General features: G+C 37.9%; 1 protein-coding gene across 1 annotated transcript in view; it reads right to left on the minus strand.

Annotated features, from left to right (window-relative positions):
* Positions 1-21048, minus strand: part of Serpini2 (serpin family I member 2) — a 33621-nt gene that overhangs the window by 10240 nt on the left and 2333 nt on the right. Inside the window, exons 2-5 of the mRNA XM_051199189.1 lie at positions 17041-17271; positions 15325-15519; positions 15002-15194; positions 7918-8015 (exon numbers count right to left, since the gene is read on the minus strand). Coding sequence (XP_051055146.1) covers positions 7918-8015; positions 15002-15194; positions 15325-15519; positions 17041-17271 — 717 coding nt within the window. The remainder of the gene's footprint in view (positions 1-7917; positions 8016-15001; positions 15195-15324; positions 15520-17040; positions 17272-21048) is intronic.

The raw sequence follows: 21048 nt of genomic DNA on the forward strand, positions 1-21048 counted from the left end.
ATAACAGAGGAGATGGGATTTTTTAAGTGTAAGTGGTGTGTATGGCAATCTCATTGCTTAAGTAATTCTTCAGTTATTAAATTTTATTAAGAATTAAGGAACTGAAAAAATGTCTGACATAGTCGTGGAGGTAAGGAACCCAGTAAGTCCTAATTCCCTAGATATGCCTTAGCATGAACAATCCATCTCCACATATTGTCATCTTAAAGGCCTCTGTAGGTAGCTCTGTCCACTGTAGACTTCCTGATTCCTGGCCATGGACTTTGTGTGTTTAATACTACCAAATTACACTTGAAAAGCAGTTGTCCGGACCCCCAAATCCAGGCCTCTGCTAAAGAAAGAGGCGTCAGCTAGAGAGTTCCAGTTTCCAGTGAGATTCGAATATCCTGCAAAACCTTCCCAAGTTTTAGCTCAGCCTTTTTCCTCTTCCACCAGCTATTGGCCAGAGGTGAGTCTGGGCCCAATGGGGCTGCCTCTCCCCTACAACCTCTGCCCCTCTCCCCGAACTCCCTGGGTTGGCCCCTGATTCTGCTGCTCCTGTCTCCTGTCCCCATCTAGAGCACCCTTGGAGTTCTGATACACCCCCACCCATCCCCAACGCAAGCCAGCCCCCCCCCACCCTGTGCCAGACCCTGCCCACTGTCCTGCTGCTCTGGTTGAGCAATGGGAAAGAGGGTGGTGCCAACAGTCCACCCTACTTCAGTGACTCCTCAGAGCAACTCTGAACAAAGGAGACCTGCCTATCCACGCAGGACATAATTTCTACCTGCTTGGTCTCTGACGCCACCTCCAGTCCTCTGCTGGAATCCTGGGCCCCTCCCAGAGATCTGCTTATCTCTGCAGGTCCAATCTGAGTTCCTGCTGGCAAGATCCTTGACCCCAAATCAGGGCCTCTGCTAAAAAAAGAGGCCTCAGCTGGAAAGTCCCAGTTTCCAATGAGATCCAACTATACTGTAAAACCTTCCCAAGTTTCAGCTCAGGCTTTGTATTCTTCTGCCAGCCATTGGCTAGGGCCATTGGCTAGTGGTATCTTCCACTGGATCATCAGCCCTGACCCCATCACTGGGTCCCTGTCTGCAGAGACATCCTATAGAGCTTGGAGCACCCAGAGCTACAGATATTGAATCTCTGACACACATAAGCCCACCGGGGAAATACCATAGATAGAAGGGGAGACCCCATTAAAATCTACTGGAAGAAGCTATGGGAAGAAGGCAATACAAGAAAACACCTAACAACAGAAAGACAAGCATGACACCACCAGAATCTAGGGAATCTACACCAACTACAATGGAACACAAAAACAAAGCAGAGGAAGCAGAAGGGAACAACTTAAAAACTACCATCATAAAAATGATAGAGGCCCTCAAAGAAGACGTGAGAAAATACCTTAAAGAAAAGGAGGAAAAAGCAAACAAAAAAGTGGAAGAAATGAACAAATTCCTTAAGGAAAGTACAGAAAGCCAAGAAAAAACAATTAAGCAGGTGAAGGAAACAGTTAAAGACTTGAAAACTGAAATAGAGAAAATAAAGGCAACATAAACCAAAGGAATGCTGGAAATAGAAAAGCTGGGCAAAAAATCAGCAACTACAGACACAAGCATAACCAACAGAATTCAAGAGATGGAAGAGAGAATCTCAGGTGTAGAAGATAACCTAAAAGAAATAGATTCATCGAGCAAAGAAAATCTTAAATCCAATGAATCCTTAACACAAAACATCCAGGAAATATGGGACACCATGAAAAGGCCAAACCTAAGAATAATAGGCATAGAAGAAGGTGAGGAAGCCCAGCTCAAAGTGCAGAAAACATATTCAACAAAATCATCGAGGAAAACATTCCAAATCTGAAGAAGGATATGCCCATAAAAGTACAAGAAGCATACCAAACACCAAATAGGCTAGACCAACGAAAAAAGACTCCTCGACATATAATAATCAAAACACCTAGCATACAGAATAAAGAAAGAATATTAAGAACAGCGAAGGAAAAAGGACAAGTAACATATAAAGGCAGAACTATCGAAATTACACCTGACTTCTCAACAGAAAACCTCAAGGCCAGAAGGTCCTGGATAGATGTTCTAAAAGTATTAAGAGAACACAGATGCCAGCCTAGGCTATTATATCCAACAAAACTCTCAATCACTATAAACAGAGAAAACAGGATATTTAATGACAAAACCAGATTTTCCCAATATGTATCTACAAATCCAGCCCTCCAGAAAGTATTGGAAGGAAAACTCCAACCCAAGGAAGGTAACTATGCCCACAAAAATGTAGGCAACAGATAATCAAACTACACCAGAAACCAAGGGTAAAGCAGAACTAATATATTCACAATACCACTGCCAACAACAAACCTAAATCAAACAAGCATCAACAATCAATGGTCCTTACTCACCTTCAACATTAATGGTCTTAACTCACCTATAAAACGACACAGGCTAACAGAATGGATACGAAGACAGAATCCATCCTTCTGCTGCATACAAGAAACACATCTAAGCTTCAAAGATAGACATTACATAAGGGTAAAGGGGTGGGAAAAAATTTTCCAATCAAATGGAAATAAGAAGCAAGCAGACGTAGCTATCCTAATATCTAACAAGTTAGACTTCAGACCAAAGTTATTCAAAAGAGATGAAGACGGTCATTTCATATTCACCGCAGGAGAAATCCATCTACACAAAGTCTCAGTTGTGAACATCTATGCCCCTAATACAAAGTCACTCACATTCGTAAAAGAATCACTACTAAAACTCAGAGCTCATATAAAACCTCACACACTTATAGTGGGAGACTTCAATACACGACTCTCAACACTAGACAGGACCACAAATCAGAAACTCAACAAAGAAACAAAAGAACTAACAGAAGTTATGTCTCAACTGCGGTTTACAGACATCTATAAAACATTCCAACCAAAGACAAAAGAATATACCTTCTTCTCTGCTCCACATGGAACCTTTGCTATAAAATCGACCACATACTAGGTGGCATAACAAACCTCAACAGATACAAGAGAATAGGAATAGTCCCCTGGACCACCATGCCTTAAAATTGGAACTCAACAACAACACAAATAGCAGAAAACCTGCAAACTCATGGAAAATGAACAATGTGCAATTACACCAATCCTGGGTCAAAGAAGAAATAAAGAAAGAAATTAAGGACTTTCTAATATTCAATGAGAATGAGGACACAACATACCCGAACTTATGGGACACCTTGAAAGCAGTGCTACAATGGAAGTTCATTGCACTAAGTGCCCATGTGAAGAAAACAGAGGATAGTCACATAAGATAACTAACAGTGCAACTGAAAGCCTTAGAACAGAGAGAAGCAAACTCACCCCGTAGGAGTAGACGCCAGGAAATAATCAACTTGAGGGCTGAAATCAACAAAATAGAAACCAGGAAAACAATACAAAAAATCAAGGTAATGAAGTTTGTTTTTTGAGAATGTCAACAAGATAGACAAACCTTTATCCAAATTAACGAAAAAGCAGAGACAGAACATGAAAATTAACAAAATCAGAAATGAAAGGGGAAACATAACAACTGACACAGAGTAAATCCAGACAATTTTCAGGTCATACTTTGAAAATCTGTATTCCACAAAAATTGAAAATTCAAAGGAAATGGACAAGTTTCTGGATAACTATCACTTACCAAAATTAAATCAAGAACAAACAACTTAAATATACTTATAACCGCAATGAAATAGAAGCAGTCATCGAAAACCTTCCAACCAAAAAAAGTCCAGGGCCAAATGGATTCAGTGCAGAATTGTACCAGACATTCAAGGAAGAACTAATACCTCTACTCCTCAAACTGTTCCATAAAATAGAAACAGAAGGTTCGTTGTCAAACTCTTTCTATGAGGCCACAATAACTTTGGTACCCAAGTCTCACAAAGACACAACTAAGAAAGAAAACTATAGACCAATATCCCTTATGAACATCGATGCAAAAATACTCAATAAAATACTGGCAAACCGAATTCAAGAATACATCAGAGAAATCATCCACCATGACCAAGTAGGCTTCATACCTGGAATGCAAGGATGGTTTAACATATGAAAATCTATCAACGTGATCCACCATGTAAACAAACAGAAAAAGAAAAACCATATGATTATCTCCCTAGAGGAGGAAGAAAAAAGCCTTCGACAAAATTCAACACCCTTTCATGATAAAGGTCTTGGAGAGGTCAGGGATAACAGGAACATACCTAAACATAATAAGAGCAATATACAGCAAACCAACTGCCAACATCAAACTGAATGGAGAGAAACTTAAGCCAATTCCTCTAAAATCAGGAACAAGGCTACCCTCTCTCTCCATATCTCTTCAATATCTTACTAGAAGTTCTAGCTAATGCTATAAAACAACAAAAGGAGATCAAGGGGATCCTTATTGGAAAGGAAGAAGTCAAACTGTCTCTATTTACAAATGATATAATAGTTTACATAAGCGACTGAATAAACTTTACCAGGGAATTCCTACAGCTGATAAACACCTTCAGCAAACTAGCAGGATACAAGATGAACTCAAAAAAATCAGTAGCCCTACTTTTTTCAGACGACAAAGAGACAGAGAAAGAAATCAGAGAAACATCACCCTTTACAATAGCCACAAGCAACATAAAGTATCTTGGTGAAATGCTTACCAAACAAGTAAAAGACCTATATAACAAGAACTTTGTGGCTCTAAAGAAAGAAATTGTAGAAGATACCAGAAAATGGAAAGATCTCCCATGCTCTTGGTTAGGTAGGATAAACATATTAAAAATAGCAATCTTGCCAAAAGCAATCTACATATTCAATGCAATCCCCATTGAAATCCCACCACAATTCTTTAGTGACCTTGAAAGGATAATAATCAACTTTATATGGAAAAACAAAAGACCCAGGATAGCCAAAACAACCCTCTAAAATAAAAGTCAGGAGGCATCACAATTCCTGACTTTAAGCTCTACTACAGAGCTATAGTTCTGAAAACACCCTGGTGTTGGCATAAAAATAGACAGGCAGACCAATGGAATCGAATTGAAAACCTTGATATTAACCTACACACCTATGAACACCTGATTTTCAACAAAACAGCCAAAATTATACAATGGGGTGAAGACAGCATCTTCAACAAATGGTGCTAGCACAATTGGATGAGGGTGTGTACAAGGCTGCAAATAGACCCATGTCTGTCGCCGTACACAAAACTCAAGTCCAAATGGATCAAAGACCTCAACATCAATCCAGCCACATTGAACCTCTTAGAAGAGAAAGTAGGAGGTACCCTTGAAAAAATTGGTATAGTAGACTGCTTCCTGAATGTAACTCCAGGGGCACAGACACTGAGAGAAACAATTAATAAATGGGACCTCTTCAAACTTAGAAGCTTCTGTAAGGCAAAGGAGAAGTTGACAAGACCAAACGGAAGCCCACAGACTGGGAAAACATTTTCACCAATCCTATATCCAACAAAGGGCTGTTCTCAAAAATATAGAAAGAACTCAAGAAACTAGTCAACACAACGCCAAATAACCCTATTAAAAAATGGGGTACAGAACTGAAGAAAGAATTCTCAACAGAGGAAATCAAAAAGGCTGACAGACTGTTAAGAAAATGCTCCACATCCCTAGCTATCAGGGAAATGCAAATCAAAACAACTTTGAGATACCACCTTACCCCTGCCAGAATGGCTAAAATTAGAAACACCAATGATGACTCATGTTGGAGTGGATGTGGAGAAAGGGGAACACTCCTCCACTGCTGGTGGGAGTGCAAACTCATACAGCCATTTTGGAGATCAGTATCGCGGTTCCTCAGGAAAATGGGAATTAGTTTACCACAGGACCCGGCAATCCCCCTCTTAGGCATATACCCAAAGGATTCACATCCATGCAACAAAGACTTCTGTTCAACTATGTTCATAGCAGCACTATTTGTAATAGCAAGAACCTGGAAGCAACCTAGATGCCCCTCAATTGAAGAATGGTTAATGAAGATGTGGCACATCTACACAATGGAATACTACTCTGCAGAAAAAAACAATGGTATCTTGAACTTCGCAGGCAAGTGGATGGCAGTTGAAGAAACCATCCTGAATGAGGTAACCCAGTCACACAAAGAGGAACACAGTATGTACTCACTCATATATGGATTTTAGACTTAGATCAAAGGATCACCAGCCTATAATTCACACAACCAGATGAACTAGGATACAAGGTGTATTCTAAGAGATTCATATAAACTCCCTCACAGAACTGTGAAGGCACAAGTCCCCCAGAGCTCAGGAGAAGTAGGGGGGGGTGTCAGTGAATGGAGAGAGAAGTAGGAGAAAACGAGTGGGAGGAAAGGAAAACATGTGGGACCAGGAAGATTGAGCCTGGTTAGGAATAGAAGACAGGAGAGAGGGAGAGAGAGAGAGAGAGAGAGAGAGAGAGAGAGAGAGAGAGAAAGGAAAGAGAGAGAGAACTTAAAAGAGGGAACCAATATTGGTTTGAAGATAAAATTGAACACAAAGAACGGTCTAGAGAACTACAGGACTGCTCCCAACTAACAATTTGAGCTTCCGTGGAAAGGCTACCTTAAATGTCCTTCCCGGAGAGTGAGATCAACAACTAACTTATCCATGGAGCCCTCAACTAATGCCTGTTGGAAACAGGAGTAAACATCCATACATAAACACTGAGTCTAAGTAGAACCCAGATGCAGAAGGAGATGACAAGGCTAAGTGGCAGAAACACATAGAGACAGCTTACCTGAACAAGGAGGAGCTAACGGGCCACCAGACTGATAGCTGGGAAGCCAGCATGGGACTGACTCAGGCCCCCTGAATATGGGTCTCAGCCAGTAGGACTGAGCAGTCTAAGGGACCTCATCCAGTGGAGCTAGGATGTATCCCTGGTGCACAAAAGGACTTTGTGAACACATCCCCCATGGAGCGATAACTGCCTTAATCTAGAGACAGGAGAGAAGCCCTAGTCCCTATTTCACATGACCTGTCAGAGCTACATGACCCCAACTTGATGGCACTCCCCTACATATGGAATTGGGGTGAGGGGATGGGAGGGGAGGGTGGTTAGAATGCATGTGAGAGGGCAGAGAGGGTAAAATGGAGGAAAGTAGGGAGGGAGAGGGAACTGGAATCTACATGTAAAATAATAATTAAATTAAAAAAATGCTTTGACTCCAAAATTTAAGTTCAAGGACAAGTTACTGGGGCAAAGGATTTATATATTTTTGTTTCCACAGAAAATGAAAAGCTGTGGATTCCTTCCAGACTAATGTGGTTTGATCAAGCCAGACCACCTGAAACGGAGTACCAGGTGATCCTACATTCAAAACAGCTGGACAAAGCAGCCTTACAGACTACAGCCAGGATTTCTGAATCTTCTTCGAATCCCCCATGACAGCGCCCCTTACTAGCAGGAAGTAGTTTGGAAAGAACAATGCCCAAATTCCCAAATATTGTCTATAAATGTTTGTTTCCATTTAAATGAACTTGATTATATAAAATTAAAAAAAAAAAGTAAAGAAAAGCAGTTGTCCATCTGAGTTTTCTTTGTCCTGCTTAGATGACAGTCACCAAGTAAGCGAATACTAACAGGGCAGAATAAAACCCATCTAATGCTTCTACTTACACAGTTTTATCATAAGTATGGCAAGAATGTTTATCCAACTTTATGAATTGCTTCCCAAATTCCATTGAGGGAGACTTCTTACATGGAAGATACAGTGCATATTAATAGGAGGCTCACCAAAGGCATAACATTTATTCACTATGTTTATGCTTGCTGGAACTGAAGGCTCTCTTATTTTAAGAACAATTTGTTAATGTGTTTTCCCCCAAACAAACCAACAAAAACAAATCAACATGACATTATAAGAATTACTCATCAGTAGCATACCTGTTATTCCAGAAAGGTCACAGCCACCATTGAATATCTCAGTTACATTTAAAGAATACAATGCATCTCGGAAGTCTAATTTTTGTTCTGTTTTAAATCTGTTTCAAAAAGATGAAGAAAAATTACTTAAAACATACACGGTGAACATTTTCTAGGATTTTTTTTTAATGATTTGGGTGACTTGGCAAAGACTACATTGTAAATCTTTGTCTTTCACCAACCAGGCTTCATTTTCTTACACTCACATCATTTTTTATGCAGCTCCATTACTTGGTTCCACATTGCTAATAAATTGCCTCCTGGGTATATTGTTGGTAGAGATGATGGTATGTTTTTAAACTGAAAATTACCCCCCCAAAAAAAAACAGTTTTTCTTTGTTTTCTTGCTTAACATCTTTGATAGAAGTGTCAAGCTTCTTTCTAGCAATTTTCTTTACTTGAGATTTCCTGACAAAGATGGGCCTTGGCACATGCTCAAATCACTGTAAGCAGGAGGCAGCAGTCACCAACCCTGGAGGAAGACTCTCAGATCCTGATGTTCAGAGAGGCATTCTACCTCATCCTTTCTAGTTATTCTCACATTTTCTGTGACTCTCTTCATTTGATGGACGTTTCTAATGTTTAAGGTAGAAACAACTTCATGTGAATAAACATGGAAGGGAACTGGGTAAAATGGATAAAATCTATCAGGTCAGGGAAGACAACTGAACAGTGGTTTTGATACCAGGCCATAAATGAAGACTCCAGCTTCACGATTAACTGAGTTTCTCATTCATGAAGAAGGCAATAATAAGAGAATCTCAAAGATTGTCTTGGGTATAGATGTTCCATGGTCGCAAGGCAGCTGCAGGCACTGACTCTTATAGTATCACTTAAATACAGGGGGAAAGAGATAGTACCTTTTTATTTCGTAGATTTTTAGAGAATCTTTTGTTTGGTTTGGTTTGGTTTGGTTTTTCAGTTTTAAGAAATCACACACAGAATCCAGTTGCAGACAGGAAGGAGTGATATGCAAAGGAATCAAGACCTGGCTGGAGAAACCCACAGAAACTGCTGACCTGAACAAAGAGGAGCTCAGCATAGGACCGCCCCTGATTCCTTGGATGTGATGTTAGTTGGGAGGACTGGGTAGTCTATAAGGCCTCTGGTAGTGGTTCAGTATTTATCCCTAGTATATGAATGGACTTTGGAAGCTCATTCAACATAGAGGGATACTCCCTCAGCCTAGACACATGATGGAGGGCCTTGGCCCTGCTCCAAATGATATGACAGACTTTGAAGACTCCCAATGGAAGGCCTCACCCTCCCTGGAGAGCAGAAAAGGGATGGGATGGGGGTTGGTGGGGGGAACAGAGGAGGATGGGAGAGTGTGGGAACAGGATTGATATGTAAAACAAGCTTGATATATATATATATATATATATATATATATATATATATATATCTTGCCTCTTGCACAGTATTAACCAACCTGACTGTCCAAGAACAAACATTAAGAATCTTAAGTATCAATAATGTTGAGGTATATGGGGTTATAATATTTTTAATTTAAATAATATTTTAAAGATATTGGGGATGGGATAGGGGATTGGTGGGGGTCATGGGAGGATGGGAGAGAGAGGGAACTGGGATTAACATGTAAAATAAGATTGTAAATTTAAAAAAAAAGATTGTTTGGGGAAAACTGCTATGACTGGGTAGTGTTCTAAATGTTTTTCATGTATTATATCTCATTTAATTGTAACCCATGAATAGGTAAAGAGTTTGGATCAAAAACTAATAAATAAAACATCATGTTCAGTTCTTAAATATAAAAATTTATCAAGAATTTTCTTTTGCCCTCTGAAAGTCAAGAGTTAATAAGAGAGAGAGAGAGTGAGAGAGAGAGAGAGAGAGAAAGGAAAAAAGAAACCACAAACTTTTTTTAAAAGGGGAAAATGTTGCATCCTGGTGAAAATCATGTATCAGTAACATTCCCTGGCAATTTCTACCTCAAGAGCTATGTCTGTACCCTGACAGGCACTTTCCGCAAAATATGTACAGCTGATGAGGACCTGGAATCTAAATCCTAAGCTAAAGTCAGGGGCTAGAAATTAGATGTAAAATCGGTCTGATTCAACCATAATTTTAATTGATGAATATTGATTAAATTTCTTCACTGTAGTTCTTCAAATTAATTAATATCCTGTGGGAGTGAGCTAAAATTATTTCCTGACAAAACAGCATGTATTTTAGAACAATCTAGACATTCCAAGCCTTGAGTACCTTAGATTTGCAGGGAACCTGAAAACTAAAAGTCTATTGCTAATAAAAATTGCTAATTTTATGCTGCTATCTTCATCTTCTTATCACTTTCTTGCTGAAAAATTAAATATAATTGTTTGAAAAGTACCATTTTTTATCATACTCTTAAAGCTGAATAGCGATAAAGGTGGGAACTATGTATGTCCTAATATACCTTCTATTTTTAGAATAATAGACCAACAATTTCAGGATAATGACAAGAACACTGAAGACTTATTACAATGTCTAATAATGTGCAATTATCACTAGAAAGTCATTTAAATAATAGTCCTGCTCATACCATAGTCCAGTGGAACATGCAGAAATAGAAATGCATTCAGTCATTTGATAAAAGCATAATCTAAGGCCAATATCTAATTATCCATAATTACTACAGCCAAGAATAGAGGGAATGAAGTAGAACTTCCATGGTTAAGCACTTAATATAGATCACAGTTTTTAATGTCTAAAAATATCCTAGGAAGTTAGCATTATCCTTACCTTTCACATAGAAGAAAGGTCAAGATATGTGCATGAGATATTATTTAAACTCAGGTCCATTTGGGTTAAAGTAAATGTGCATACTCTTTCTGTCTTCTAATCAAAATATAACTTCACTGTAATTCCAAACCATAATCTTGATCAATATATACAGTGTGAGTCATGGTTTGTCATAGACTCATTTTATTTCCCACCTACCTAAACCCTAAACTAAAATTATCAAAGGAATAGTAGCTAAAAGTAAAGGAATAAGCAACAAAATGATGGTTAGATAAATAGTAAATTAAATAATCAAGAAATGGAATATTTAGCATATGAAACATTGTTTGCTTTACACAAGGGATTTGTTCTCATATGTAAACATTGAGTTGAAAAAAAGCTTAACACCACCACAACTGGCATGGTTTTGTTACTACTTCTTTCAAGTTCACATAGTCTACCATATACCATTCTTTCTAAAAGAATCTCTTGGTCAGGTAAGCTGTCTGTATGTGTTTCTGCCACCTGGTCTTGTCCTCTCCATCTGCATCTGGGTTCTAGTTCAACTCAGTGTTTATGTATGGGTGTTTGATCCTGTTTCTAACAGGCATTAATTGAGGGCTCCATGGATAAGTTAGTTGTTGATCTCACTCTCGGGAAGGGCATTTATGAAAGCCTTTCCACAGAAGCTCAAATTGTTCGTTGGGAGCAGTCTTGTAGTTCTCTAGACCTTTGTGTTAAATTTTTTCTTCAAACCAATATTGGCTCCCTCTTTTATGTTCTTTCTCTTTCTGTCTCTGTCTCTGTCTCTGTCTCTGTCTCTCTCTCTCTCTCTCTCTCTCTCTTTTCTGTCTTTTATTTCTAACCAGGCTCAATCTTCCTGGTCGCACATGTTTTCCTTTCCTCCTCCTAGTTTTCTCCTACTTCTCAACAAGGAGGAGCTAATGGCCACTAGACTGATAGCTGGGAAGCTAGCATGGGACTGACTCAGGCCCCCCTGAATATGGTTCTCAACCAGAAGGATTGAGCAGTCTAAGGAACCTCAGACAGTGGAGCCAGGATAATTCCCTGGTGCACATCACCCATGGAGCGATAACTGCCTTAATCTAGAGACAGGAGAGAAGCCCTAGTCCCTATTTCACATGATCTGTCAGATCTACATGACCCCAACTGGATGGCACTCCCCTACATATGGAATCGGGCTGGGGGGATGGGAGGGGAGGGTGATTAGAATGCATGTGAGAGGGCAGAGAGGGTAAAAGGAAGGAAAGGAGGGAGGAAGGGAGGGAGGGAGGAAGGGAGGGATGAAGGGAGGGAGGGAGAGGGAACTGGAATCGACATGTAAAATAATAAATTAAATTTTTAAAAAAATGCTTTGACTCCAAAATTTAAGTTCAAGGACAAGTTACTGTGGCAAAGGATTTCTATTTTTGTTTCCACAGAAAATGAAAAGCTGTGGATTCCTTCCAGACTAATGTGGTTTGATCAAGCCAGACCACCTGAAACAGAGTACCAGGTGATCCTACATTCAAAACAGCTGGACAAAGCAGCCTTACAGACTACAGCCAGGATTTCTGAATCTTCTTCGTATCCCCCATGACAGCGCCCCTTACCAGCAGGAAGTAGTTTGGAAAGAACGATGCCAAATTCCCAAATATTGTCTATAAATGTTTGTTTTCATTTAAATGGACTTTGTTATATAAAATAAATTTAAAAAATTAAAAAAAAGAAAAAGAAAAAATAAAGGATAAATGCTTGAAGGAAAAAAAAATCTATTTGCTTAGCAATTCTGATCCTCTACATGCATAGCAAAACATAGGCTGTGAAATGCAATATCTCACTTGAACTTTCTCAATTTCTCTTGGAACCCATTGTCCATCATCCACTTTTCTCCTCATTTCATACTGCAAGTATCTAGTAAACACTATTCTCTCTGTATCATATATATATATATATATATATATATATATATGATTATCTGGGAAAAAAAAAAGAATCTCTTGGGTTTATCCCACAAAATAAGGGGTATTGTTGTACCAAGATTCTGCCAGTAAGTACAATGTCCTAGTACCAATATTACAGGAAAATGATAATGTTCAGCCAAAGAATGATACAATTTAATAATAAAAAAGACTTCCAAAAAAAAAAGCCTAACACCATAAACACTGCAGCAAATGAAAGAAAATCTGAATTCCTATGCTAATATGGACCTGCTAATAGTTTCTTGTCACTACTGTGAATTTTCTCATTAATTCCTTCCCCTATACCCTGAGTTCTCATTAAATTAGAGAAAAATTATAAACTCTTGATGTCTCCCTGTCAGTCTCTATCCTATTATCTGAAATCCCATTGTGTACATAATGGACTTTAGCTAACCCTGTATTATTTAATGATGAAAGTAACCAAGCCACATTTGTAAAAACAAAGCAATAGTATCAAAATCCAAATTCAGAGACTGAGATATGGCTCCTAGAATAAAGTGCTTGCTTCACAAGTGTGGGCACACAAGTTTGGATTGACAAGACTCATGTAAAATCTCCCATGTGATAAGATGCATTTATAATCTCAGCATTCCTACTGTAAAATAAGAGGCAGAGATAAAGAACAGGCTAGCTAGCTTAACATACACATTGGCAAATAGCAAGACTCTGACAAGGTGTAAAGAGAGAAATGACATCTGAACTTGCCTTCTAAACTCTATACACAAACCTAGGCCCAGATATATCACACAAACACAAACACAAAAACACATATATGTAATCCTTTACAAAAGTAAAGCACTGTATAGGTTAAATTTACTAACATTTTACCTTACTTACATGTAATAAGTTCACACTTTTTATCCACACATATAAACACATTCTTATGATGCTTCTTATACACAGGAATCTGACACACTGCAGGCATATGATCCAATCTAATAAAATTTAATTTCTAAAATATTTACAGGATCTCATTGTACAGGTTGCCAAAATAACATGAATTTCTGCTAATATCCAACTATAAGACAATATCTAAAATTAGATGTCGGAATTGGTAGCGACAATAAATGCTAGTTCTGTCCCTGCACCATTTTACCTACTTGTCCATCCTATAGGCAATGATTCTACACTCATTCTACATCAAAGAAGGGAAAAGGAAGTTCTACAATCAGGAGCTATATTACCAACAGTCTCATGTTCCTTGCTGCTGTCTCTTGTATACAGTATCCTGCTTGCTTGATGTTGATTAAACCATGTTACAAAAGAGGCATTTAATTTATGCAACAATTCAGGGTATAGAATAGCCAGTATTGTGCCCAGCCTTATCTATGTTGCTAACTATAATGATTACTAAACTCCACCAGAAGCTAGAAAGAACAGGGGCAGATTGAAGACAAATTCAGGTCAGTGTTCTAATACTGTGGTTCTAATAACAACTTGAGTTTACAGTTTTAAACTGAAATTAAGAGAGAATGAATTTCTGTCACTGATATCAACTAACTTGTTCTTTTTTTCCTTTTTTACAGTAGCTCTGGAAAACTAATGCCACTGCTTAAATTGTTCCCATTTACCAGATCTTTGCTTACCAGTTTAAAGATCATTATGCGCTCATTCAGATATAAAAGAACTACAGCAATGAATAATAAATTTTAAAATTGCCACTGAAGGTAGTGTTACAAAGCTGCAGCTTCAGCACAATAGAGGCAGGGTGATCATGAGTTTGATGATAACCTGGGCTACATAATGACTTCAAAATGAACTTGGGCTACATATAGATACACTTTGGAGCAGGGGCAGAGATGTCTGAAACAAAGTCATCAGTCAACAGAAAAATATTTACCGAGCCTATGTCATTTTCATCCACTGTTCATACATAAAACACATTTGAGTAAGAAAAATGTATTTCAGAACTTAGAATTTCTGATTTTAATTCATAGGAGTAGAGGTGAGATCTGCAATATATGAGGGGAAATAGGGAGGGGAGAACATCTTCAAGGGGTTATGGAGTAGGGATTAGGTATGGAAAAGTGAAGGGAAATAGTGAGCAGAGAATAGTTCAACATGTATTGTAGGACTATGAAATGCTCAGTTAACAAAATACTATATTAAAATGTAGGAAGAAATGTGAAATGTTCATAACACAGGGTAGAATATAAACTGTGATATTTTGGTACATCATTTTTTCCTGAAGGTTCTTCTGTCTCTCAAAAGCATATTGGTGTGAATAAACATTGCTTCCTATGATAATGCCTTATAATTTCAGTGGAGAGTTAATTATCTAAATGCACCATAGGATTCCCTTTGCAATTCAAAGATCAGTAACACAGAACACGACCCACCGAGGGATGCTGACTTCCACTTCCTCCTCGTGGAGCTCAGAGAACCATCTCTGGATGTGATGAACAGTAACTTGTTTTTCCACTTCTTCTATGTTCACATCTTCTGTGGGAAGGATGATGACTATACTAAATTCATCAGCTTTGTAAGGCAATTCCAAAACCTGGAACCTCAGGAATGACTCAGAAAAATAACCTGAAACAATTAAAGTTCATTAAATATATTTTTCAGTTATCAAATTCATAGTTTTTTACACACACACACACACACACACACACACACACACACATATATATATATATATATATATATATTCTCATATTACCATATTTTGTTCTCAACAGAGCCTTCATCATTGGAACCTTGACTATAGAGCCATCTTTCTTATGAAATTCCCTCATCTCTGTGTCTTCTTTTCTGAATTTCTGTTTCCAGTCCCCCTTGAAATAAATGGCATTTACCAGGACCAGGCGAGTCAGGGGGCCAAATTCTTCCTCTGAAAACATATTTTTAATTTTTCCTATATAGAGGATGGAAAACAAAGAAGGGAAAAATTAAGTAGTCTGGCATAGAGCTATTTTTTGACAGAGTATTGTATTATCTAACTTGAGCAGGTAAGAGCCAAAGGAAATGCTGCTAAATACTTCCCTAAGAAATACGTGCAAATAGATACACCAGGGAACAGGAAATGAGAGTGTCCTAGGAAAAAATAGACAGAACTAGTTATAATTTTAAAAACTGGTGCATGAGAGAAAGACTCCATGAGACAGAGCTTGGGTGGAGGGGTGGCAGAAAGGGAAGGGAAGGGAAAGAAGGAAAAGGAGAGAGGGAGAGGAGAAAAGGGAGAGAGAGAAGCAGAGAGAGATAGAGGGAGAGGAAGATGGGAGGTGGATAGGGCCCTTTTAAAAGGGAACATAGTGAAGTTGCACAGGTGGTTCTCATAGTGGTTGCAGCTGAGGGCATAACCTGTCAGAACCCCAAGGACAGGCCAGTACAGATGCCTGAATACTATCACTAGTAATGAACTCTCTGATGAGATGATGTCCAGTTGATGCTCAGACAAGAAGAGAATTGAAATATCAGTTTTAATCAAACCTAAGAACGGATTAAACTGTCCCACCAGAACAACCAGACCCAGTAGATCAGTGATACATCCAAGCGTCTTACTCTCATGGCTGTAACCAGTGACCAGTGACTAGCCTGTTTTTCATCTTCAAAACAACCAATCTTTTCTTGTCTTACTTCTCTGTGCAATAGGCAATTCCTTGTTCATAAAAATATTATTTCCTTATTTCACAATCCTATACATTCTGATCCTCACCATCAAACCACAATCTTGATGCATACCTCTGTGTTTGAATCTACCCATGAAAATTCAAGTAGCAACTCACCCAGTCATAAATTTCTTCAACATAATCATAATGAAAGAAAAATACTATTAGGGGTCCAGTATACATTTATTACAAAATATATTGTTATTAAAGTTTCTAATAAAAATGCGTCAGTATCCTAATTTTAAAAAGAACCCAAGCTCACAATGTTCTAAACTTTGAACTCAAATCTATCCTGACCTTAACCTCTATTTAATGACTTTCTAATTTTTCCTACATCGGTTCTAAAGGTTAGATTAGCATATCTACGATAAGATTGTTAGCATTATTTTTAAACATTAACACAATCAACTAAAATATTTACAGTATACTTGGGAAAGTGACATTTGGAATTGACATATCTAATATATTCCTTAACAAAGATAGGCCTCCAGTTTCCATACATAAAAAAAAAAAATCAATGCTTGAGCAAAAATTATTGCTAAAATTCTCCCATTAATAATAGGGGGCTGTCTGGAAATTAGTGCATGAATCTTTATACTTTCTCTGAGTTGAATAATCTAGCATTAATTTAAATAACAGTGAGATGAAATGCAAGACTTGATCTGCTTGATCCGCAGTAGAAAGAGAAATACTGAGCCACTCTTGACGATATTAAAAGCTATGAATCCAACAGGAAATAGCATTTTTATGAAAATGGGGAACTTTACCATCTGTCTTGCTTTCTACCCAGGTGCTGATTGTCTCTGCACAAGCCTTTGCATCCAGAAAATCCACCAGTTTTGTAGCACTCTGAAAAAACTCCTTGTTGCCATGGAGATAGGCTTCCTTCACAATGAATCCTTCTTGAAGGTAGAGGGCACTGGCAAGATTAAATGTAAATTCCTGTTTCTTCCTTGAGATGGCTGAGAAAAGTGACTTCAGCGTGGAAAATCCCTCTCCTTCAAAATAATCATGATATATGCTCACATACTGAACAACATGAAAACAGTAGCTTCTTAGCTTTGTCACTTGCTCTGATTCATACCACCAGTTTTCCATGCTGGGACTTAACTATGGGAAGTAAGTATAAAGATATTGAACACTTGCTTCCTATAGAAGATGAATTTTGCAGAAAACTTAACAATTATACTAAACAAAGAATAGCCATGTGAATTTAATTTGTTTCAGAAACAAAATTATGAATTTATGCAGGCTGAAGGAAAGACCAGATTCTCACCACATTTAGATCATTCAGTAAGAGGAAGTTTCCATGTAAGACTCCTTTCTTTGAGAGGGAAATGTAGAGAGTATTAGTGGAGGTATGACATCAATTAACAGTGTTTCAATGTTACTTTTATTTCAGCTTCCAGAAAACATTGCTGTTTGTTGAAGAACTGTACCTGTCCATGTTTCAAGGTTTGCAAGATAATCCCTACAATCATTGCTAGACTTAGATAAAAATCTGATGTGCCTATTTGTTCTTATTCAGGAATCTATGTATGTTGGCTATCTATGGGGGGAAAAGTCCTTGGCCATCCCAGCAATAGCTACTGAGTAAAATCAACTAAAATAATTACCATCATCTGATTATTTATTTGTGCTACACATAGTTCTAAATCTTGTCTACTCTGATGATTCTGTCCATAATTTCTTCGGCATCTCCTAATGTTACAGTGTACTTCTGGTTTAATCCTGAAACTAAGTCATAAATCAGAAACTGTTTCCTATAGCATGTTATTTCTGAGCTTTCATGATACTTTCAGTAAAATGCTATTTGTGTAACTTGAAAGTTGATAGTATTTAATATATCTCTATTTTAAAAAACATAGTTTACTTAAAAAAAAGGTATTCATTGAGTAGAATTATTGAGGAATCTGGGGAGATGGCTCTGCCAGTAAAGTGCCTGCTATGCAAGCCAAAGGACTTCAGTTCCATCACCACATAAAAGCTAGAGAGGTTATTTCATGCCTGTAATCTCCAGCAGCAGTTAGGTAGAGACAGAAGGGGGTCTGAAGTCATCTACTATAGGCAAATTTGTTAACTCTAGGTGTAGTGAGAGAACCTCTCTTAAATAATAAGACAGAGATTAATAGAATAAGTCACCTGATATAGACCTCTAATCACCACAAGCACACACAGCCATTCACACACAGGGAGAGGAATGTACACACACACACACACACACACACACACACACACACACACACACATACACACACACACCAAATATTAATGAATATTTCTTTGCAAATATCTAAGGGAGATAAAGTATGAGAGTACCCATTGTTTAATTATAGAGCTAATAGTCATAATCTTTGTAATGAATAATGGAGCTGACACTGGGGAGCTGCCGCCACATGCTTGGCATCTTGCCCAGTAGGCTGGAAGCTAAACTTTGGTCCCGATACCTCCTTGGTCTGAAGTTCTTGAACAGGGAAAATCTTCACATCTATAGAAAAAGCTGCACTAGATGCACTACATTATACTGGAAACTTCAGGTTCTCTATCCACTGAGACAGAGACAAATATATAAAAGATTTTTAAATATAAAAATATATTTCATATTATTAAACTTGAGGACCTCAATGATTCCTGAAAACCAAGGGATTTTTTATAGAAGGAGATGGAGAATGTTAAACTATTTTATGGTCATGCAAAGATTCTGGATGCTGGTATTCATTGCTATATGAAGCTTTAAATGGAATAGTTTAGCACCTAGGCAGCTAACTGTGAGAACTTCCTAAGTAAAAGCACAAAAGTTTATCCAAAAGAATGAATGACAAAGACAAAGTGACAGGATTCTACAGTAATTTCCAGGCATTTATAATTTATGGACTCCTTTAAAGGAATGGTAGAGAAAAGGAGAGGAAGGGAAAAAAAATAGCTGTACCTCATTTGTCAGAGCAAATAGAATCATGTCATATACTTAAGGTCTAAGAACCTGTGACAAAGAACTGACCATTAATAAATCTAGTGATTTATTAATTATTTATTATTTATTAATGGTCCTAAATCAATAGAAAGCTATTATCAAGTAGCACAAGTTTGATGGATACTACAAAAATATTGGACTTATAAAGTTGATTATATTTACAAGTTAATGACCCCATTCTCACAAACCAAAATTACATATGCATGTCTACTAATTAGAAATGAAAAAAATGTTTAATTTCCTATAGTAGAACTACAGAGAACTGATAATAGGGATAATTGATTTGATTATACTACTAGAAAATGTTTTAAAATTCTAGCACTGGCTCTTTCCTCCTGATGTCAAAAATCCAAAAGCTAATTATGTATGCATGTGATACAAATATGCACATGAAAGTAGACCTAGGGCCTGGGGCTGTGACTCAGCCAGTGACATCCTTCCAATAAATCATAAGGTTCTAAGTTTGACCCAAATTCAAACCTTAAGGAAAAAAAGAACAAATATGCTGGGCATGGTGACACATGGTTATGATCTCAGCACTGTGGAGGCAAACACAGATGGATCCTTGGGACTCACTGTCCAGACATATTATTAGCAAATTCCAGGTCAATCAGAGACAACCTCAAAAAAGAGTGTTGGTGGGGGTGAGGTTGAAGAGATACTTCAGCCATTAAGAGCACATACTACTCTTCTAGAGGTTCTCAGGTCCCACATCAGAAGGCTCCTCACCATCTGTTACTCTAGCAACATAGGGTCCAACACCTCCATCCTCCAAAGGCACTTGCATTCAAGTGCACCTACCCACATGCAAGCACACACTCTCTCTCTTTCTCTCTCTCTCTCTCTCACACACACACACAAAGAGAGAGAGAGAGAGATTGCAATATTAAAAGGCAGTCCTTGAAAAACAGCTTATGGTGTCGAAATGTTCAGGAATATTTATATGTACCCACTCACACAAATAGCCTGAGATTGTGGATTAATTCAACCAAATGGTCCACCCAAATACCCTAATCCAAACCCTGTTTTTATAGTAAGAAATCTGAGATTCACAGATACAAGGAAAGTTGTGCAGTAACATGATTTCAGCAAAACCGCAAGGAATTATTTGTTGTAGAATGAGGGTTAAAATTCTTCTAAGTGTTCTTTTCTTTGTAGTGTTGTAAATTAAACTTGGTACCTTAAGCATGCTGGCCATAAAGTCTAACGGTGAGGTGCACCCTAGATCCAGACTTTTCGTTTCATGACTCCCTGATAAAATAGTAGTAACTCCCATGCAGCCTTTGACTAGTCAGTAACATTGTTCAGAGGCATTATCAGGTGTTCAGCACAGTGAAGAAGGTATATTCTGGGCATGTACGTTGGTGCTTGGGTAACATATTAAGTATTGAGCACCTTGGGAGAAAGGATGCTAGCAGTTATTTGCATTGTTAGAGCTCTGTAGAATATAGCAAGGACCACACATTGGCAGCAGAAAAAAAAAAAAACCAAGACTGAAGATTCAATAGATACCATTATAAATCAATGGTTCAGGGGGAGGACCAACAAGACAGCTTGGTGATTAAGAACACTTTCTTTTCTTCCATAGGACTGAACATATGACGTGGTTCACAATAATCTACATCTTCATCTCCTCTGGATTTGATATCTTCTTTTAGTATCTGTAGGATCCTGCATTCATGTCCAAACCACACTCAAATACATCGAATTTAAATCATAAATCTTTTTAAAGGACAAAATTATTGAGGGACTAAATCTAGGTGTTAAAATATGCCATAATCATGCTGTATTATATTTCAACACA

This window comes from Phodopus roborovskii, unplaced genomic scaffold (assembly GCF_943737965.1).
Source record: "Phodopus roborovskii unplaced genomic scaffold, PHOROB, whole genome shotgun sequence".
NCBI classification, from domain to species: Eukaryota; Metazoa; Chordata; class Mammalia; order Rodentia; family Cricetidae; genus Phodopus; species Phodopus roborovskii.